A 21,640-nucleotide genomic window follows, 5' to 3' on the forward strand; every position below is an offset into this window, starting at 1 on the left:
ACCACCATGACCTTGAACTACCTTCCTTCTGTTACTAGATATCTCGAGATGTATGTTGCAATATGTATATGTGCTTTGCTATGGAGGTTTTTTCTCACTCCGAACTGGGCGCCCTTAGGAGCCCAGTCTGGATTGTATTTTTTACTCATCCTTCCCCAGCGTTTACCTTTTTCCCATCTTTTACGGGGCGCCTTATGGCGACCCATCAGCGTTCTTGTTCTGTAACCCTGTACACTGTTTATTTGTCTAATCTTGAACAGGTTCATGCTGAAAACAAAGTTTTGTTGTACTTGTTGCAATGACAATAAAGACCTACCTACACAAGCTGCTCTGTCTTGTGACGTTTTCACACCCGTGTGGGGCAGACCTGCTCATACATGCACATGCATCCTCCGCATGTGCATCCATTTCCTACCGCCTGTCCCTATCAGGTTCGCAGGGGGTGCTGGAGCCTATCTCAGCCGAGTTCAGCTAGTACCCGGACTCTTTTACTATGAAGCCACGCTGTTGTAACACGGGGCTTGGCATTGTCTTGCTGAAATAAGCAGGGGTGTCCATGATAACGTTGCTTGGATGGCAACATGTGTTGCTCCAAAACCTGTATGGACCATTCAGCATTAATGGTGCCTTCATAGATGTGTAAGTTACCCATGCCTTGGGCACTAATACACCCCCATACCATCACAGATGCTGGTTATTAAACTTTGCGTCTATAACAATCTGGATGTTTTTTTTCCTCTTTGTCCCGGAAGATACAACGTCCACAGTTTTCAAAAACAATCTGAAATGTGGACTTGTCAGACCACAGAACACTTTTCCATCTTAGATGAGCTCGGGCCCAGCGAAGACGACAGCGTTTCAGAAGTGTTGTTGATAAATGGCTTTAGTAGTTTTAACTTGCACTTACAGATGTAGCGACCAACTGTAGTTACTGACAGTGAATTTCTGAAATGTTCCTGAGCCCGTGTGGTGATATCCTTTACACACTGATGTCGCTTTTTGATGCAGTACGGCCTGAGGGATAGATACATGGATGGATGAATGAATAGATAGATGGATATAGGGATGGATGGATGGATGGATGGATGGATGGATAGATAGATAGAAGGTCCGTAATGTCATTGTTTACGTGCAGTGATTTCTCCAGATTCTCTGAACCTTTTGATGATATTACGGACCGTAGATGATGAAATCCCTAAATTCCTTGCAATAGCTCATTGATAAATGTTGTTCTTAAACTATTTGACGGTTAGGTCATGCATTTGTTGACAAAGTGGTGACCCTCACAACATCCTTGTATTGTGAATGACTGAGCCTTCCATGGAAGCTGCCTTTATACCCAATCATGGCACTCAACTGTTCCTAATTAGCCTGTTCAGCTGTGGGATGTTCCAAATAAGTGTTTGATGAGCATTCTTCAACTTTTTCAGTCTTTTAGCCACTTCTGCCAGCTTTTTTGAAACATGTTGCAGGCATCAATTCCAAATGAGCTAATATTTGCAAGAAATAACAATGTTTTCCAGTTCGAACGTTAAGTATCTTGCGTTTGCAGTCTATTCAATTGAATATAGGTTGAACAGGTTTTGCAAATCATTGTATTCTGTTTTTATTTACCATTTACACAACATACCAACTTCACTGGTTTTGGGTTTTGTATTTCATACTATATCATATGTTAACAACAAAATATGTGTCAAGGTTGATGGCGTAGTGGTTAGTAAGAGTATGTTGTGATTCACGTTGTGTTTTATATAGAGATGTCCGATAATATAGGACTGCCGATATTATCGGACGATAAATGCTTTAAAATGTAATATCGGAAATTATCGGTATCAGTTTCAAAACATTTATGACTAAAACGCCGCTGTAATGAATGGTACATGGACATAGGGAGAAAGAAGTACAGAGCGCCAATAAACCTTAAAGTCACTGCCTTTGAGCGCCGGCCCAATCACATATTCCGGGATGCTACAATATACACCCCTGCTACCCACTAACACCCCCACCTCAACCTCCTCATGTTCTCTCAGGGAGAGCAGGTCCCAAATTCCAAGCTACTGTTTTGAGGCATGTTAAAAAAATAATGCACTTTGTGGCATTTTTTTCCATAACTTGAGTTTATTTGTTTTGGAAAACCTTGTTACATTGTGTTCAATGCATCCAGCAGGGCATCGCAACAAAATTAGGCATAATAATGTGTTAATTCCACGACTATATATATCGGTATCGGTTGATATAAGAATCGGTAAGTAAGAGTTGGACAATATCGGGATATCGGCAAAAAGCCATTATCGGACATCAGTAGTTTTATATATTATTTATTTACTGATTTAATTATGATTTGCGATGAAAATTAAAAACCCTTATTTTTTAATGCAAATGTTGATGTATGTGTAACGATCTGGGCACATCGTGATGCAAGGGTCGATTCTCCCAAGATGCAGAAGGACTTTAGACACAGTGTGCAGGTAGGAAATTATTTATTCAAACGATAAATCAGGCAGGAACAAACAAAAACGTGCTCATAGCACGGAAAGCAAAAGCTAAGGGGGCTAACGTGGGAGCTCGCAAACAAAAGGAGCTTAGCGTTGACGGGAATCAAACCGTCGTTAGCTGTTGCTTGCAGCAAATTAGGAAGCCAGACTGACTGACCGGTAAAGGCAGGATTAAATAGTGCTCCGATTAGTGCTCGGGAAATAACTGAGCATCCCGAATACCAATCAGCGACAGGTGAAGACAGTAAGCAGCCATGGAAACAGAAAACAAACCCAGGGGTGCACAAAACAGGAACTGAGGGAGTCCAAAAACCAAACAGAACGTGATACGGGCAGCGCATCATAACAGTCTGTACAGTATATACCTCTCAGAATTATGTAGTGCAGTTTTACACAACTATATCAGCACAATACTAAGAAGTACTAAAGGTTTTAAGTAAAAGGGGACAATAGCAAACCCGTTTTTTACAGTAAATAGACATTAATGAAAGAGTCCAAAGCTGAAAATTGTGACCTGCTACAACCTTCTAATGAAAATTATTTATCACTTGTTTGGGACTTGGGACTTTTTCTTACCAGTTCTTGTTAACAAAATGATCACAGTTTTCATTATTATCACTCTATTGTTGATTGTCATGAAAAAGTAAACTAAATTGTTTTAACCGTTTTAGTTTTTAAATTGACAAACAGACAAAATATATTTAACATTACGTTATCCCAAATTAAGTCTGCACATGTGCAGTAGCGTACAATAGTCCGTCAAAATCATGATAATTGATTAAGCAGTTTGATGTATATTATAGCGACAAAAACATAAATACATGTTTTGAATAGAAGAAAACATCCATCAAAAAATTAAACCACAATATTTTACAATATTTTTTTATTTGAAATGGTATTACTAACTGTCAGGAGTTTTAATGCAACTTATCAATAATTCAGTAATCCTTTAATCCATTTTTGCAAGCTGTTACAGTATTGACCGAAGTACAAGATAGACAGGTCTGGAAAAGACACACAGTCTTATATTTGTGGTCTACAGATATGTACCGTACATGTACATCAGTATGAGAAGACTGGGTTTTTTTTCCTGTCACTCACACACACACCCATGACAGATACAGTGTCTGAAAGGTTGGTAGCGAGTTAGCAAACAGAGAAGGTGTTGTGATGATAATGTTAAGATAACAAAGTAGTCAAACAAACGTGATCTTTTTTATTGCAATCTGGCAGTTGTTGTATTACAAAAGAGCCTTTGTTTTAAGTTTTGTCTGATAAAATGACAGATCATGTATTTGGGCCAATACTATATTAGCAAGTGCATCTATTTATCTTCCCTTTTCCCCAATGTACTATGTATTTGTTTATCTATTTCTGATGTGCCTCCCCAGTCCTAATACGGCCTGAGTACGTGTGGCAATAAGAGTCTCCTGTTCTCTCTGTGATCACCCCGCTGACCTCCACCAGCTTTTCTGGTGGTTTCAAGCACTGAGAGAAAGAAAGCAGAGATCCCAGGGGAGCAGGGAACTGGAGCATCAGGATCCTAAAAATATTTGTTATGCCCACATGCTTTTTTTCCCCCCTGCAGTACAAATACACTAATAGAAGACAGGAAAGACATGAAACGTGAAATTCAAAACCTCAGTAAGGAAGATAGCTATGTTGTACTAGAAATCTGTAAATGACGTCATTGTTTAATTTGCATAGTTGGACATTTGGACATAGTTTTTTTGTTTTTTTGTCCTGTCCAGCTATTGAATCATATTGTTGATGTAGATGCCCATATCTGCTGTACATACAGTAGATTTACTTTACAAAAGAGAAGTGAGGGATACTTTTCTCGTTGCCTTATTTGTTGACTTTATTAAATGGATTTATTTAGCAGGAAGGAATAGACAGAAGACATGTCTATTCTGTCCGTTCTGCCTTGCCTCTGGTAGAGGCGGTTGAAATTTTCTCCGCCCCCTCCTTCCCTGCTTGTTCTCTGTGTCTTGTCTTTGTCTGAACTTTTCTAAAGCCTCTTTCTTTGCGCTGTCCTCTAATCTAAACATCAAATATGAATTTGATCAGCTGGACTCTCGACGCAATTGACACAGTCTTTTCGACAAGGAAAAGAGGTTCGGGGGAGCCTGGCTGCCCTGATGGAATCATTGCTGCGGGGTACGTGAGAGACTCCTGGGATAAATGGAGGATTATGTGCCTCTCAGCCCTGTCCATCGATGACGTCGAAGACATCTACCTATTTGGAGCTGTGATTGCAGGGTACTTGCTGATTGGGCTGGGCATTGCTCTGGTGTATCGACAAATTCGGAAGACAATGGCAGCAACTCAAGGGGGCCTAATGGCTGTTCAACGCAATGGAAGGATTGGGTCGTGCTGTGGGAACACAGACTGCGGCAATTTCTGAGTTGAATCGCAAAATGGATCACATCTTGGAAAAACTTGCGGAGAAGGAATAATTAAATTGGAATTGAAGAAATCCAGCATGGACAAACAGAGAAAATAAGTCACTTTTTTGTCTTCTCAAAGAAAAACAACTTTTTGATCTACGATTTGACTCCCTCAAATGGCCTTGACACAATCAGGAACAGGCTGTTCTGAAGAAACTCTCCCGAGGACTCCTCAAAGATGGCCGCTTTTGTCCTTCCTTTTTGTCAACAACACCTGTGGTCGAACTTTGAGATCAGCCTCAGTCCATATAAAAACATTTCATCATCTTTCCAAAGTTAATTGGGTATATATGCACACACGACCCCCACCCTCGAATCAACGCCGTCACCACCGCTTAATTCCTCTGGGGCTGTGGATGGCTGAGCAGCGCAATATAGCGGCAGCAGTGTCTCCTCAAACCCACCCCTCGTCCCTCTGTTTTTTCTTTTTTAAAACACGGTCAAAATAGATTTCACAAACAGATTCACCGGTAAGAACATTAGGTAAACTTCACACTCCAGGATTGATACAACAGTCTGACAACCTAAAACAGAGAGGGAGGAGGCTAGCCGAGATCATATACTAGAAATGCCCACATAGGTACGTCCACCACAGTGTGACATCACACTGGGACCACTTTTTTAAGAGAAGACTGCAAAACAGAGCATTCATAGGTGTCCAAAACTGTTTGCCAGTTCATGTCAAAATGGATGAACTTTATGATTTGAGGCTTTGGCATTGTTGAACACAAATATCCAACATTGTGACACCATTTATAAGTTAGAAATTAGGAAAATCCTCACAGGTCCTCTTTAAATTACTATTCTGTTCAACTAACATGTCAAAAAATATGTGTTGTTTGGTAAAAGAGATTTGGGCAGTTTCAGTTCCAAATGTACACATTTGGTGACTGTGATAGGTGTATGATTTGCAAACATTTTTTTCCTATCTCTTCTGAACCCAAACCATATCATGTTGATACAGTACATGTACTGTAGGTGTGAAGCATCCACATCTGCACATAATATAACAATGATGCTTTGATTATAACTACTATGTATTACAAATTGTAATTATGTTACCATCGGACTGAACTTTTTTTTCTTTGTAAACCATCAGCGTTCAACAGCAACGCTATGTGTCGTTATCTAGAATACAGTGGTGGGCCATGCGTTTCCCACCTAGGCCTTCAGTGATCTTTGACTTCAATGATTACCTCTCAAAATACCGTAATTGATGTCACCACATAATCATTGCTGGAGAAATACTATACAGGAACACATTTACACCCTACTGCGCATTGAATCACATCAACCGTATAGAAAATGAGTTATTTTCTGGCGCATTTTAAAATAAATTAAATAACGCATCAGCAATTACAACAAACTTCCGGTCAATAAAGTTTGATTCAAAGTACACACTTCTCAAATATATATTAACTGCCCTGACCACATGATGTCGACAAATACACATGTAACAATGTTCATTAAATGACGAACATGACATACTTAACAACAAGCGTTTACAACTTTTGGTTGTACCAGAACAGCTACTGTCAACAACTTGTGATCTGATTGGCTATCACAACTGTCAATCACCTGTATGTGTCCATTCGCTTACAGTGCACAAACGCCCGCATTGATGATTGTGAAGGCCTCTGGCAGATTTGGTACAGCAAGGCAACATGGGCTAGCTGAATCCTGATTGCATACAAACTATAACCAAAAACAACAGCGCTGATAGGAGCATAATATGACATGAAAAGGATATGAATAATTTTAGATATTTAGGGAAAATAGGTTAAAAAATAATTGTATCTTCAATTATGATCATGATTTTCTGGTTGCGTTAGGCCAGCAGAGAAGGCCTTGCTGGCCTATCACTGATAGAATATGCAGAAAATGTTACAATGCATTCATAGCAGCTGAGGCTTCCACTACTGGAATCGCGATGAGGGCCTTTGTGGTGTGAGAGTAAAGTGTGTGAAAAACAGAAGTTGTACACGGTGCTGTGGGTCTTGTAGCTTAATTTGCAGCTTGTTGTGTGCCTGCACCTGGCTCATGGTGCATTAGTTAAGATAAAAGACTCTACAACTCTATTTGTAGTTGTGTCGGAGCATTCTGTAGAAACTAATGATATACTTATACGGGTAATTTACAATGATAATGGATAAATAGGTCACATGCATACACGTCAACCCTCCCGTTGTCCTCAGGAAACTCCAATATTTTGCACTTCTTCCTTCCCAGTCCTGTACTTTTTACCTTCCATGAAAAACAAATAATTTACGGTCCTGCAGCCGGAGCAGCACAGTTTCCATCTGGCATAACACATCCTGCAGCCTGTAAAAAGCAGTGTTTGTGACGGGCGTTCCGGCGCATGTCTGTCGTTTTAAATTGAAAATTGGGAACATGAGACAGATGGATCATCTTAGCCGGAGTAGGATCCCAACACAGAGCAAACATAATAAGAGTAATCACAAAAAGAGCACTCAAATAAGGAATGAGGAAAAATAAAAAAATACACTACACTCAGCGGCAGGTCCGTAAAATATGGAGAAGGTATCTGGCTTGGTGTTGCGGGAGGTAGTAGAGATGTTGAAGCGTGTGAGAAACCGTGACCAGCGTGCTTGGCAGTAGTTAGTCTTTGAGCAGTCATTATAAATGCCAGGTTTGTATGATCTATGACAGGGGTAGGGAACCTATGGCCCTAGAGCCACATGTGGCTCTTTCGATGACTGCATCTGGCTCTCGGATAAATCTGAGTTGACACTGCTTAACACAATAAGTAATGAATAATTCCACTTGTAATCAAAGTGTTAAAAATAACGATCAAAATAGAAAACATGCTCATGCATTTGAATCCATCCGTCCTTTTTCTACCGCACTTGTTCAAGAAGTTGCATTAAGGGTAAGAAGTGATTTCTTTATTATGGGTTAGGTTAGTGCTTGCTCTCCTGGGGGTTCTTCAGACCACCAAACACCGACATGAGAGCCTGTTTCAGGGTTACAATATTTTTTTATTTTTCAATAAGTCTCTCAGTTGGTTTCCAGCAATTGTGTTTTTGTTTCGTTCTCGCTCGCGCTCTGGCTCCAGCTCCAACCCCATCTCTACTCCTGGCTGCTGCTTATAAACAGAGTGACAGGGGATGAGATAACAAGGCCCAGGTGGGCCGTCTACGCACCTTTCGCTGATTTCGAGGCTGGTCCTGGCAACACCCTGCTTCGCTGCAGGCCACGCCCCCTCCACAGTTAGCTTCAGAATAACAATGTTATTACAAAGAATAAGAGACTTGTTATACTCTAGAAATGTTGTTCTTACTTAAAAATGCACATGTTTAGTTGTGTTCAGTGTTAAAAAAATATTTTATGGCTCTTACGGAAATACATTTTAAAATATTTGGATTCTTGGCTCTCGCAGCCAAAAAGGTTCCCGACCCCTGATCTATGACGACCAGAAACGGCATGAAGGTCGCCTCCACGAGAAAGATGGCCAGCAGCTCTCTTGAGGATTAATCATATCTAGACGTTAGCAAAACCCAATAACCTTTGCAAGTGTTTCCTTGATGTGGGAGATGACTATTCGACCACTGCCTGGTTCTTGGCGGGATCAGGCTTGAGATGAACGCCAGAAACGACACTAATGGCGAGTAAAAGTCGCACTTCCCAGCTTTGACATATAGCTGATTCCCCAATAACCGCAGCAAGGTGGACATTTCGTAGTGGACGTGTTCTTGGAGATTTGTGGAAAAGATAGGAACACAACAGAATTCATTGATCATGCCCCTGAGGACATCGCGAATTAAATTTTGGAAAACATGGGACACTTTAGTGAGGACAAAAGGCATAACTAAATATTCAAAATGTCCAATATTTTTTAAAAGTGGTCTTCCACTTATCCCCCTCCTAAATTTTTACCAGGTGATAAGCATTGTCTAATTTAGTGAAATCAGCAGCAGAAGATAGTGAAGAAATCCTGAATCCGTAAGTGGCAAAGGATAACTATTCTTCACATTTATGTCTTTTAGACCAGTGGTTCTCAAATGGGGGTACGCGTACCCCTGGGTGTACTCGAAGGTATGCCAAGGGGTACGTGAGATTTTTTTTAAATATTCTAAAAGAGGCAACAATTCAAAAATCCTTTATAAATATATTTATTGAATAATACTTCAACAAAATATGAATGTAACTGTGAAAAGAAATGCAACAATGCAATATTCAGTGTTGACAGCTGAATTTTTTGTGGACATGTTCCATAAATATTGATGTTAAAAATTTCTCTTTTTGTGAAGAAATGTTTAGAATTAAGTTCATGAATCCAGATGGATCTCTATTACAATCCCCAAAGAGGGCACTTTAAGTTGATGATTACTTCTATGTGAGAAATCTTTATTTATAATTTAGTCACTTGTTTATTTTTAAAAAGTTTTCAGTTGTTTTTATATCGTTTTTTCCAAATTGTTCAAGAAAGACCACTACAAATGAACAATATTTTGCACTGTTATACAATTCATTACATCAGAAACTGATGACATAGTGCTGTATTTTACTTCTTTATGTCTTTTTTTCAACCAAAATGTATTTGGTCTGATTAGGGGGTACTTGAATTAAAAAAAATCATCACAGGGGGTATATCACTGAAAAAAGTTTGAGAACCACTGTTTTAGACCACAATAGTCATTACAGGGCCACAAAGATTTTTTTCTTTTTTCTCAACGGACAAAAAACGGCCACCAGTGGAGTGGAAGATTGGCGAACGAGAGACGAGGAAATATAGTCACTTAATGCAGAGTCTTGCCACTGGTAACGATGCCCTCGGGAAGAGTTTAATGGAACAGTCATAAAGACAATGTAGGGGAAAGGACTGAGCCCGTTTTTTACTAAAAACCTGTTTGAGGTCATATTTGGCATGTACCACCAACAAATTAATGGTCTCATTAACACGGATAAGTGTGGCCGTCGAGGGAACAGCGTAACGCAATTAATTAGTGTGGCAAAAGGTGCTCCAATTCAAAACGGTAGTCCTACCCCAATTAAGACTGGGATTATGCAGTCACACCTATGGGAGACCTATTACAATGGGTGTCGACCGACATGAAAGAATAACTGTAAAAATCATGTCAGTTTGGTGCGTCATCCTCGGCAATAAATGGCCATCTTAAGATCGGACCGCCTTGGGGGAGCAAAGTCTGATTTCAGCAATTTAATGGAGGTCCACAAAGTGTGTGTCCATGAAGCAATTGAATAGATGCAACAATCTTGATGCTGCTTCCATCCCATGACAAAGTCCTAAAAAGTTCAAGTCTCTTTCCAGGTCTGGTAGCCTGCGGTTGCTCACACAGTCCATGAGTAGCAGGCTGTTTGTTGAACCCCGCAGCAGGAAAAGAAGCTTTAGGAGCAGAGGGGTGTGAGGACAAATAGCGCAGCTGGACATATGGTGATCCGGGCTTCCATGGTAACGGTAGAGACTTAATCTTCGTTAACGAGCGATGACTTGTCTTCCGAGCTTCACTGGCACTTCAGTAGCGTCATTAGGCTAATGAATGGTGGTTATGCCAGGAACGATTACAGGGTCGACTCCTGCTGCTGTCGATATCGCTCACTTAGAAGGACGTTATCGGCTATTCTCCTTTGCGTCCTCTTTATTGCACTCGCAATTTCTGTCATATAGACGAATGTCATGGGTAGCAAGTTCAGTCTTGAATGGATGGATTCAGGATGGATGCTTTATTATTGTCCATTCTTAACATGTACAAGACACATAAGAACTGAAATTACATTTTCGGCGATGCAACAATTTAATCCATTTTAAGGATTATGTGGCCACAGAGAGCTTGCCCTGTTCAAAGTCCAACAGCTTCTCTGCTTTTTGGGGGGTGATCAAACACCTTCATTACTTCTTTAGTAAACAGGTTGAGTGATGTGCGCGCAGCGGGAGAATTCTTACTAACTGCCATGGACCAGGCGGCGGCTTTGTCACATAGCAAACTCATGATAAAAACTGTTTTAGCATGGCTCAGTATGTTGACTGCTGTATAAGCTACTTACCTCTCTGTAATCACGACGATGCTAAAAGTAGTTCCTCTGCGTTAGAGTTTATAAAAGCAATATTGGTAATATTGTTGGTGTTCTTTAGATGTTTTTTGAAGACTTTATTATTATTATTCATTGTTAGCCACCTGGTACTTGCCCTATTTTACAAATTAGAATGTATTAAAAAAAGTAAGACATTTGTGTTCATGACTTGCATAAGGATTTTGAATGATAGGCACAATTCCCCAAAAATTTGCAGTTCCCTTTTAAGACATTCAGCTGTTATAAAATCATATAGCTAAGTAGACAATATATGTGAGGTGAAGTGAATTATATTTATATAGCACTTTTTCTCTAGTGACTCAAAGCGCGTTACATAGTGAAACCAATATCTAATTTTTACATTTAAACCAGTGTGGGTGGCACTGGGAGCAGGTGGTAAAGTGTCTTGCCCAAGGACACAACGGCAGTGACTAGGATGGCAGAAACGGGGATCAAACCTGCAACCCTCAAGTTGCTGGCACGGCCGCTCTACCAACCGAGCTATACCGATCTATATCTAATATTTTTATTTACGGCGGTCCAAAACTCAAACGTTGTAAATAAAGAAGCAAAATAGCACCCGCACAACAGTTTTAGCCTTGATAAATCACATTGTGAGCGCTTAATGATTAATATGTGAATCTTCTCCTTCCAGTATTGCGGGCATTCTGTTAATTAGCATATATTCTGCATATTGATGAAGACAGACACTCTAGAAGGGATGCGCTCTCTGTTCTGCTCATTTAAAAGAAACAATCATACAAGTTTAGCAGAGCAGCTTTGCATGCACTATCAAGTTTGCACCTTGTTTTAATACACACAGGCCTTAAGTAGATCACTAACTAACGGTGCCCACTGCCCATCAAAATTATTTTTGTTTTTCCATGCTTCTCCTTGGATGATATTAGTTAGTTGTGCAGGTTTAACTAATGTTGTGGTATGCTCAGGAAGACACTGTGGACAGTAAAAGGACTGCAGTGTCTGACTGTGCTTATCTAAAGTGTGGGGGAGAGCACAAAGAGAAAAGGAAGAAGAAAAAACTCACCACCTCCACTGTGCCATTTTTAAGCTGCTATAGAGAATCCGACTCACACGAAATATGGACAAGTAAAGGAGGATTTGCCTGGTGAAGAAGTTGTGTGTGGCGCACTGCAACGTTTTTGGCTCTAATTAGAAGGCAGCGATGCGAGGGCGAGCAGGAAGGAGACCCACTGTCGAGAAGATGCAGAGCGAGAGGGCAGTTTTGCTGCAGCCTTGACCTTATTTTAGTTGTTGAAGTTAATGGAAAGGAACAGGCACTGTCATCTCGGCTCCTCTGTGTGTGTCTCCTACGAAAAGAAAAAAACAAAACAAACACTCGTGTGTAAATGCTTTCACACGTTCCCTTGCAAATGTCAGTCCTTCTTGCATTGTGTTTTTAATGTGTTTTGGTTATAAAACGGTATTGGATGCCAGGAGCTAGGACTCACTGTATGTTTCTTCCTTGTAGGTGGTGACCGCAGGAAAAAACACCAGAGGATACCACTATATCCTTGCCAACTTGGTGAGAAATGATACAACTTTTTGAAACGTTTTCAAAATCATTTTATTTTGGACCGTATTAACCAACATACAAGACACTGTTCTTTAACCCCGAAGAAAGTCTCAAATAGACAGTTCATGTTTTATATGTGGTCTGTACATTCATACATTCAAACTAATGCTGTCAAGTTAATGCGACGGCACTGGGGGTTTTTTTAATGTGTGATTATTGTGCGTTTGTACGTCATGTTGCGTTGTATACCAAATACTACAAAAAATGGGACCCATTACCTCCATGCTTGGCAATCAGCATCAAGGGTTGGAATTTGGGGTAAATCACAAAAATGATTCCCGAGCACAGCCCACGCTGCTGCTCACTGCTTCCCTTACCTCCCAAGGGGTGGACAAAGGGATGGGTCAAATGCAGAGGAAACATTTCACCACACCCAGTGTGTGTGTGACAAATAAAATAAAATAAAATAAATAAATAAATAAATAAAAATTTAAATAAAAAAATAAAAAATATATATATATATATATATATATATATATATATATATATATATATATATATATATATATATATATATATATATATATGGCAAGTTTAGTTTCGAAGCCCTGGCAGGTTGCTCTCTCTACAAGACATCACTAGAGTCTTAAGCTGCCAACAGCATCAGTGTTGCCAAGACTCTTTACTTTTTTTCTAAAGTCGCTTGCAAAGTTTGCGAGTCACGGGTTGTGGTTTTTGGGCTTGTTTTTTGACCTTGTGGTTGCTTATTTGGGATCTATTTTCTGTCCCCACAATCAAGCAAAACACAAATTTGCTGGGAGGTAGTCCTTTTTTACACAAAATGTTTGGGTTATTGCAAATGACACATGTTTAATTACCTCAGAGACCAAACTGACAGACAAAAAAGTGACGAGACAGAGTGAGAATTAGTGGCAGAATTTGGAGAAAATGTAATAAAATATAGTATTTCTAATATTTCATTATGGGGGAGAGGGAAAGCTGGATTAAACCCCATGTGGACCTGCATGTGTGTGTATGTGTGTGTGTGTGTGTCCGTCTGTTTGTGTCCATTTTTTGTTGCGCTATCAAACAAATATTTGCGTAAATCAAATAAATTGCCCAGTCACATCATGTTGGGTGTCTTTTTTAAAAGGTTACTCCTATTTAAGATTTAAAAATATTCTATTTTGGATTCATTACGATTAATTATGAGTTGAATATGGACAAAGTGTGATTAATCCCAATTAAATATTTTTAATTGTTTGACAGCCCTAATTAAAACATAACCAACCAGCCAATGTCCACATTCTGTATGAGTCGGAGCTTTTCTTCCTGTCACTTACACAACTGTGCCCCACTACATAAAAAAGTCGGGCAAGTTTAATTAATTGAATTTTTTTTTAAATATACATATATTTAAACGGGTCTTGAAAAAGAAAGGTTAAAAGTTAAAGTACCACTGATAGTCATACACACACTTGGTGTGGTAAAATTTCCCTCTGCATTTGACCCATCCCCTTTTTCCACCCCCTGGGAGATGAGGGGAGCAGTGAGCAGCAGTGAGCAGCACTGGTGGTGGCGCTCGGAAATCATTTTTTGGTGATTTAACCCCCAATTCCAACCCTTGATGCTGAGTGCCAAGCATGGGGGTAATGGGTCCCATTTGTATAGATTTTGGTATGACTCGGCCAGGGTTTGAACTCACGACCTACCTATCTCACCTCTAACTGCAAAGCCAGTGAGCAGAATATCTGATATTCAGGTCAGTACAGTACTGTCACTTTGCAGGACAATTACAAGCATCTTTAGACGACTACTACTTTAAAGCAAAAATTGATTCTCTACTCTATTAAAACCATCAAAACCCTCCCTTCTGTTAACCACTGTTGCCATAGTTACCCCACATGTAGTTCGTGGTTTACTGGAGTTGCTTTTATATTTGTGGACCTGACAGCACACCAGCCATGTTGCATTAGCACTTGCCTTAGTATACTGTATGCACAAACTGTACATTAAGCTAATGTTTTATTCAATTCACACAATGTACAAATGATGCTGATGATGTTACTTAGGCAACAACTTTGCGCAAAAGCATCTTCTCAAAAAATCCTGTGACTACAAAGAGACAGAACTATGCCAAATGGTAATGCAGCAGTATTAATATTGTAAAGACTTTTTTCAATACAGTTATTTGATGTCATTGCATTATGCAAGTGTGCCTCAATTTGTGTTTAACCAGTTGTTTTCTTTTAATTGCAGGGTTTTTCCAACATGAGCTTGGAGAGGGTCTTTTCTGGTGGGGCCAACATTACAGGCTTCCAGATCATCAACCCGGACAGCGCAATCGTGCAGCAGTTCCTCCAACGCTGGGAGCGTCTTGATGAAAGAGAATTTCCAGAAGCCAAAAACGCCCCGCTAAAGGTCAGTGAGTATTTTCTTCATTTTTTAATCTCGTTCTCTAAACATTCCAGCGTTTTCTTGTGTGTCCCAGTACACATCAGCGCTGACCCACGACGCTATCCTTGTCATCGCTGAGGCCTTTCGCTACCTTCGGCGCCAGCGTGTGGACGTGTCCCGGAGGGGCAGTGCAGGCGACTGCCTCGCTAATCCTGCCGTACCCTGGAGTCAAGGCATCGACATAGAGAGAGCTCTCAAAATGGTGAGCAAGCTCACTGTCACCTTTTTATACAACTCATAATTGGATTTATTCTGATGGCTGCAAGAGCTGAAGCTAAAGGTCGGATTCACGTTTCTTTTCAAACTATTCCTCATTTCACAATCCCCCAAACCGTTATGTTGAATTTTGACATGTTCCTGTCATGCGAACTAGCAATTGCATGTAACCAGTTGACAATTCATGCTCAATACATAATCAATGCGGCGATAGTTGTTTGAAAATTATCAAACTAATATCCTAGTCTTTGCCATTGAAAGCCTCTCTAATATAGGTGGACCAGCAAGGACAGCATTCATTGTCATGTCAGCATTAATGTCCAAACTAACAATATTTAGTTGTTCAAATGATACTGTATGCTAAAATGATCACGCTCATTGTCCAATTGCCAAAAAATTAGGTACACCTGCCTAATCATATTTGATTGATACCCATGAGAAATAATGCAAATTCAAATAATCCAGACAGCCAAATGTATTACCACAAAACACGTTTTATAGATATAAGTTTGTAGATAATAGTTTTTAGTTTTAAACACACAAAACAATGTGCATTATAATTGACAAATCAAATGAATGAATAAACATTTAACATCACTTTTTCCTTTATCAAAGACAATAATTGGCAGACAGCACCACACGGACGCCAACATCATACTTTATTTTCTTTTGTGAATTTAAAATTGTTTCCCATCTTCTTTATATCCAAGAAAATCAACGACTGTGTGCTCACACGACTTTATTAACATCAACTCATGCAATTAAATGCTTTGTGGCACAGCATGTCACACAGTTTGCTACAACTCGCATCTTTATATGGCCCCACGGTGGGTTATTTTGCAGTTGTCACTGACAAATAGTACAGAGACAGTGTCACAAACGTGTGGGATTCTTTGTTTGTACAATTCAAGTCAAGCTTTATTTAAATAGCACATTGAAACAACTTACATTGACCTACGTGCTTCATAGACAATAAAAGCAATAAAACAGTAAATAATATAGTATACAGTAATAAAAGAATGACATATTTTTGTAAAAAAAAAAAACGTTGAGGTAAAAACAATGTAAAACCAAGGTGTTATGTACGGAATGCTTGAAAACAACGAGTGAGTTTTTAACACGGTTTTAAAATGTTCTAACGTTTAAGCAGCCCTAATGTGCAGAGGCAGATTGCACAAAATGATACTAATTTGTTGGGAGCAATATTAAACCGTTTAAAAAACAAGAGGGCATGCGAAAAGTGTGGCAAACGTTTTTTTCCAAAACTGAATTATACTAAAACCAAGATAGCATTATGAAAAAAATGCTTACTGTTTTATTGGTGGCTTTCATTCAGATTGTGCGGGTGTTACCTCATGTTGAGGCCAATAAATAAACAGTTTAGTTAAGCAGCGTTTCTCCTCTGTTGTTGCCCGACAGGTCCAAGTTCAAGGTATGACAGGAAACATACAGTTTGACACATTTGGGCGAAGGGCCAACTACACAATTGATGTGTACGAAATGAAAACAGGAGGTCCCAGGAAGGTACGTGAGTGCGCATCAGAGACATCACTAAATATCATATTAACTATTAAAATAAAATGCTTTTTTGTTTTCATCCAGCATTGTAGAGCTAATACAGCATTGACCTGAATGTAAGACAGTAAAAAAAGTAAAGTATTAATTTGTGGTCTACAGAGTCATACCTACAAACCTACTGGTAACACCAAACTACTTCTTCCCAAGAAAGTTAGATATTTTCTCCCTGTCACTTACACACGCACACACACACACACACACACACACACACACACACACACACACACACACACTAGGGAAAATAGTGTCTAGAATTTTTTTATTTAGTTAGAAAACAACAGAGGAGCAGTTTTGGTGCTCATTTCAAGATAGTGGCGATCAATGAAGCAAATTAATCAAACAACTGTTCATCAACTAAGAAACAGGTGTCCAAACTTTGACACAACCCTCCACAAAGTGGTTGTTTCTTGTGAGATAATGTAGCAGCAGTTTACAAAATATAATCGTAATACTTTGGTTGTTACACTATGGGCCTCATTCACAAATGATAAATGATAAATGGGTTGTACTTGTATAGAGATTTTCTACTTTCAAGGTACTCAAAGCTCTTTGACACTACCTCCACATTTCCCCATTCACACAAACATTCACACACTCAAGGAGGGAGCTGCCATGCAAGGCGCTAACCAGCACCCATCAGGAGCAAAGGTGAAGTGTCTTGCTCAGGACACAACGGACGTGACGAGGTTGGTACTAGGTGGGGTTTGAATCAGGGATCCTCTGGTTGCGCACAGCTACTCTCCCACCACTAAAACAACGTGTCCAAAAAATGTAATTAATGGGCATGTTGGCGTGTGCTCTACCAAAACTCTGTGTACAATTGATAACAAGTGCAAAAGTGGTGCAAATCGCCCTATTTAAATTATAAATTTTTGGGGGGTATTTTTATCTTTATTTTGCCATGGTAACACTTATTTCAATCAATCAATCCATCAGTGATTATTTATATAGTCCTAAATCACTAGTGTCTCAAAGGGCTGCACAAACCACAACGACATCCTCAGTAGAGCCCACATAAAGGCAAGGAAAACTCACACCCAGTGGGACGTCAGTGACAATGATGACTATGAGAAACCTTGGAGAGGACCGCATATGTGGGCTTTTCTTAACTTCAGTGGTGCAATACTATCAATGGTTTCGCGCAGGGCGTCGTTAAAGTTGTTAGTGAGGTTATCAATAGAGCCCACATACTTTGGGAATGGTGCCATTACCAAGGGCAGTAGGCCAGCAAGAGTCGTCGTTGTGGCAGCATTAATGTTGCGGCTGCTATAGCAGTTATTATTATTATTAGCTTGCCGAACATGAGTCTGAACTTCGAATTTTATAAGGTAATGATCGGACATTACTTTACTCCAGGTCTTTCTATGTGGAGTTTGCATGTTCTAATGACTGCATGGGTTCCCCCCGGGTACTCTGGCTTCCTCCCACCTCCAAAGACATGCACCTGGGGATAGGTTGATTGGCAATACTAAATTGGCCCTAGTGTGTGAATGTGAGTGTGAATGTTGTCTGTCTATCTGTGTTGGCCCTGTGATGAGGGGGCAACTTGTCCAGGGTGTACTGTGCCTTCCGCCCGAGTGCAGCTGGGATTGGCTCCGGTACCCTCCGCGACCGCGGGGGGTTAATCGCTAGAAAATGGATGGATTATATGCAATCCTCTGGACACAAGTTTTGTAGATCAGCTTGGCGTATGCTTTGAAGTTTGGACGTGTTTTTAGAAATGCAAATCATTAGCAAATTGGCATGTTGTAATCGCACAACATAAAAAACAGACCAGGCAGGGTTGTCACGCATTTTGGAAAAAACGGAAAATTGTTGACACATTTTTTCGTCATAAAAAACATAGAAAAAGAAGAAAAAGGTCAGATTTGCTGAAAACGTTTAAATTGTTTTGGGAAATTGTTTTATCCTCGTCATGAGTGAATACGAAAACAGATTAAACATTTGTGCATGTCTGTTGTCACCCTATTTTATAGGCAACATTAAGGCACAGCACTTCTCGTCTTCTCCATCAAGCCAACGGAAGTCCCCACGTGATTCTACCAGCCTAACAAACTTGCATATTTGCTTTGAACACTTATGAAACTCAATGCTTTCGATTGAGTTAGCAACTTTTCAGACCCCCTCTAAAGACTTCAAGGTGAAAATGATGGCTAGTACCGTATTGGTTCGCAAGTTCAAACGTCTTCTCTCTCACGATTGCGCAGTAAGCTGGAATAAAACAGAGCAAAGTGTTTTCAGTCATATATGACCATTTTTTGAGGAAGTTCAGGAGACAAACTAAGGGGAACGTTTAGTTGGGAAATGCCCTGTTGGACATTGTACCTGCAGGTTGCTTTGTAATGAAATCCTACACATGCAATATACAATGGATTCTTCCATCATAAAGTTTTCATCCTTACTTTTTATAGATGAATTGTAGCCATAGACTGCACATCAAATGTCTGAGTAATAAACATAGAAACAATATAGGTGACTTCAACTGTAAAAAGAACACCAGAGAATGAATTAGTGTATGGCGTGAGAACTTCACTGTGGTGGCTAAAAATGTCTCAGAAAAGTCCTGGAAAATAATCTAAGAGAAATAGTGGGAATAAGGAACACCACTCCCTTGACAGAAGTACATCTGTTTTCCTTTTAAGCTCACATTGGCCATGTCAGCACAGAGAGAAACAATGTAAGAAGACTAACTTTTTGTCAGACAGTCGACCTCTTCTCTAAAAAAATACTTTCACCATGTCCATCTGTTCTGACCAATTGACTCATTAAAATGCCACCAAAATCTAAAAGAGCACATCAAGCAGATCTGTCACATGTCCTCGGTATCCTTGAGGAGAATGTTCAATCTATTGTGTGCCAAGATTTGCTTTGGATTCTCCACAAAGCAATGACTCTCATCCTTTTATTGCCGGCAAGACAGTGACAAACAATCAGACAGCAACGTGTGTCACCACACAAGAACGAGACGCTTTGTGTGTGTTTGTGTGCCATTATTGTCTAGAAGTACAAGGACATGTTGTATTTCGCAAAGTACTTGAACTCAGCTTCTCAGCAGTTTCAGATGATAGGTGTATAAACCTATACCTTCTCCAGTGACACTCTTTATAGGTGTACAACAGGGATATTCAACTAAATTGTTTTAGGGGCCACATCTAAAGAAAGTGTAGGACTGGGGGGGGGGGGGGGGGGGGTGGGGGGGGGGGGTGCGACTTCTTCCTTCACTATTTTTCTTATATTGTATATTCTAGAGTGCCGTGCTGTTTTTAAGGACTTTCTAAAATATATATATAAAAGATCATCTTTGTGACAGCACTATATTGTTAGTGTCTAGTGTGAGTTTCTCACAAGTTTTTTGAACTGAACTCACAGGCAACCAGTTGAAGTCCAAATGATGAAAAAGAGAGGACCTAAAATGTCCCCTTGAAGAACACCACTTGTACAACTAAAGAAGTTGAACAAATGATTACTGACTTCATCTGAAGAAAACAAACTACAGCAACACCTTACTTACATATTTCATATTATGGGAATAAAATGTGAAACTGACAAAAAGGAGAGGACTTATAAGAGTGCCTTGACGAACGCCTCAGTTATGTACATCACAACTTTAGACTCCAGTGCTCCATGTTGGCTAGCAAAGTAAAGTTCAAAAAGTTAAAGTACCATTGATTGTCACACACATACAAGGTGTGGCGAAATTATTTTCTGCATTTGACCCATCACACTTGATCACCCCCTGGGAGGTGAGGGGAGCAGTGGGCAGCAGCGGTGCAATGCCCGAGAATCATTTATGGTGATTTAACCCCAATTCCAGCCCTTGATGCTGAGTGCCAAGCAGGGAGATAATGGGTCCCATTTTTATAGTCTTTGGTATGACTCAGCCGGGGTTTGAACTCACGACCTACCGATCTCAGGGCGGAAACTCTACCCACTAGGCTACTGAGTAGGTAGTCAAATGTCAATGTAAGGATCTGCCGATGTGTTTGCAGTTGTCCAGTTTCCCTTGTACAACAGGAGCTTTCTAGAGGTTGGTTGTGTTTTTTCTCCCAAGTTTTGAACTGCACTCGAGGGGCGGTATGGTGCCATACCCTGGCCAGATGTGACCACTCGGACCGCCAGTTAAATGGGCCTGGTGTAGAGTTTGCATTGTTCACTAACAAATGAGAAATTAGGTCAAGTGTCAGGATAATCGATGTATCTTTACTATTTCGTTAGTGCAAATCATTCTCGTAGAAATCACAGTTTCCTGCAAACGCACCACATCGACCGGGGTATAAGACAACACTTATTATAAAATGACCCCTATTTTTTATATTCTAGGTCAACAAAGACGGTCCCTGAAATAACAAATAGTATCGATCATTGATCGACAATATTTTAGAATTAGCATCATAACTCCTCCTACTGTATGTTGTTTTCTAACTCGCTAACCATTTTTGAGGGTTTTTTTCAGACTTTTTAATCTTCTGTCTGACTCTTGTGGTCATTACTTTACATTATTTTACTCTTGTCCTAACTCAACATTTTTTGAAGGCTGTCAACCCTCATTTGTTGTGGTTCATTGGTTCTTGGCGTGGTTGCAATAGATAAACGAATTTCGGCAAAGTAGATCCATTTTCTACCGCTTGTCCCTTTTGGGGTACTAGATAAATTTAATCTTTTTAACCATATTTACAACAATATTTACAACCTTCTAAATAGGGTTTTCCACATTATGAAATTCTAGACATGAAATAACATGTCTGGAGTCACCTCACACTCTTTTAATCCAATGTAAAAAAGCTTGATACTAGCCATGATACTAAACAGCTCATTCTGATTGGTTTGTTCTCCTCTAGTTGAGTTGAGTTGAGTTG

General features: G+C 39.8%; 1 protein-coding gene across 6 annotated transcripts in view; it reads left to right on the plus strand.

Moving 5' to 3' along the window:
- The window catches only part of gria3a (glutamate receptor, ionotropic, AMPA 3a), a 233,870-nt gene that overhangs the window by 146,768 nt on the left and 65,462 nt on the right, over window positions 1-21,640 (plus strand). For all 6 annotated transcript variants that reach the window (XR_009806454.1, XM_061897722.1, XM_061897724.1 and 3 more), the window contains exons 5-8: window positions 12,489-12,542; window positions 14,793-14,954; window positions 15,025-15,192; window positions 16,626-16,730. Coding sequence is in view for 5 of the 6 variants with exons in the window: in XM_061897722.1 (XP_061753706.1) it covers window positions 12,489-12,542; window positions 14,793-14,954; window positions 15,025-15,192; window positions 16,626-16,730 (489 nt within the window). In the remaining variant the exon portion in view is untranslated. The remainder of the gene's footprint in view (window positions 1-12,488; window positions 12,543-14,792; window positions 14,955-15,024; window positions 15,193-16,625; window positions 16,731-21,640) is intronic.

The sequence above is a fragment of the Nerophis ophidion genome, linkage group LG04 (assembly GCF_033978795.1).
Source record: "Nerophis ophidion isolate RoL-2023_Sa linkage group LG04, RoL_Noph_v1.0, whole genome shotgun sequence".
NCBI classification, from domain to species: Eukaryota; Metazoa; Chordata; class Actinopteri; order Syngnathiformes; family Syngnathidae; genus Nerophis; species Nerophis ophidion.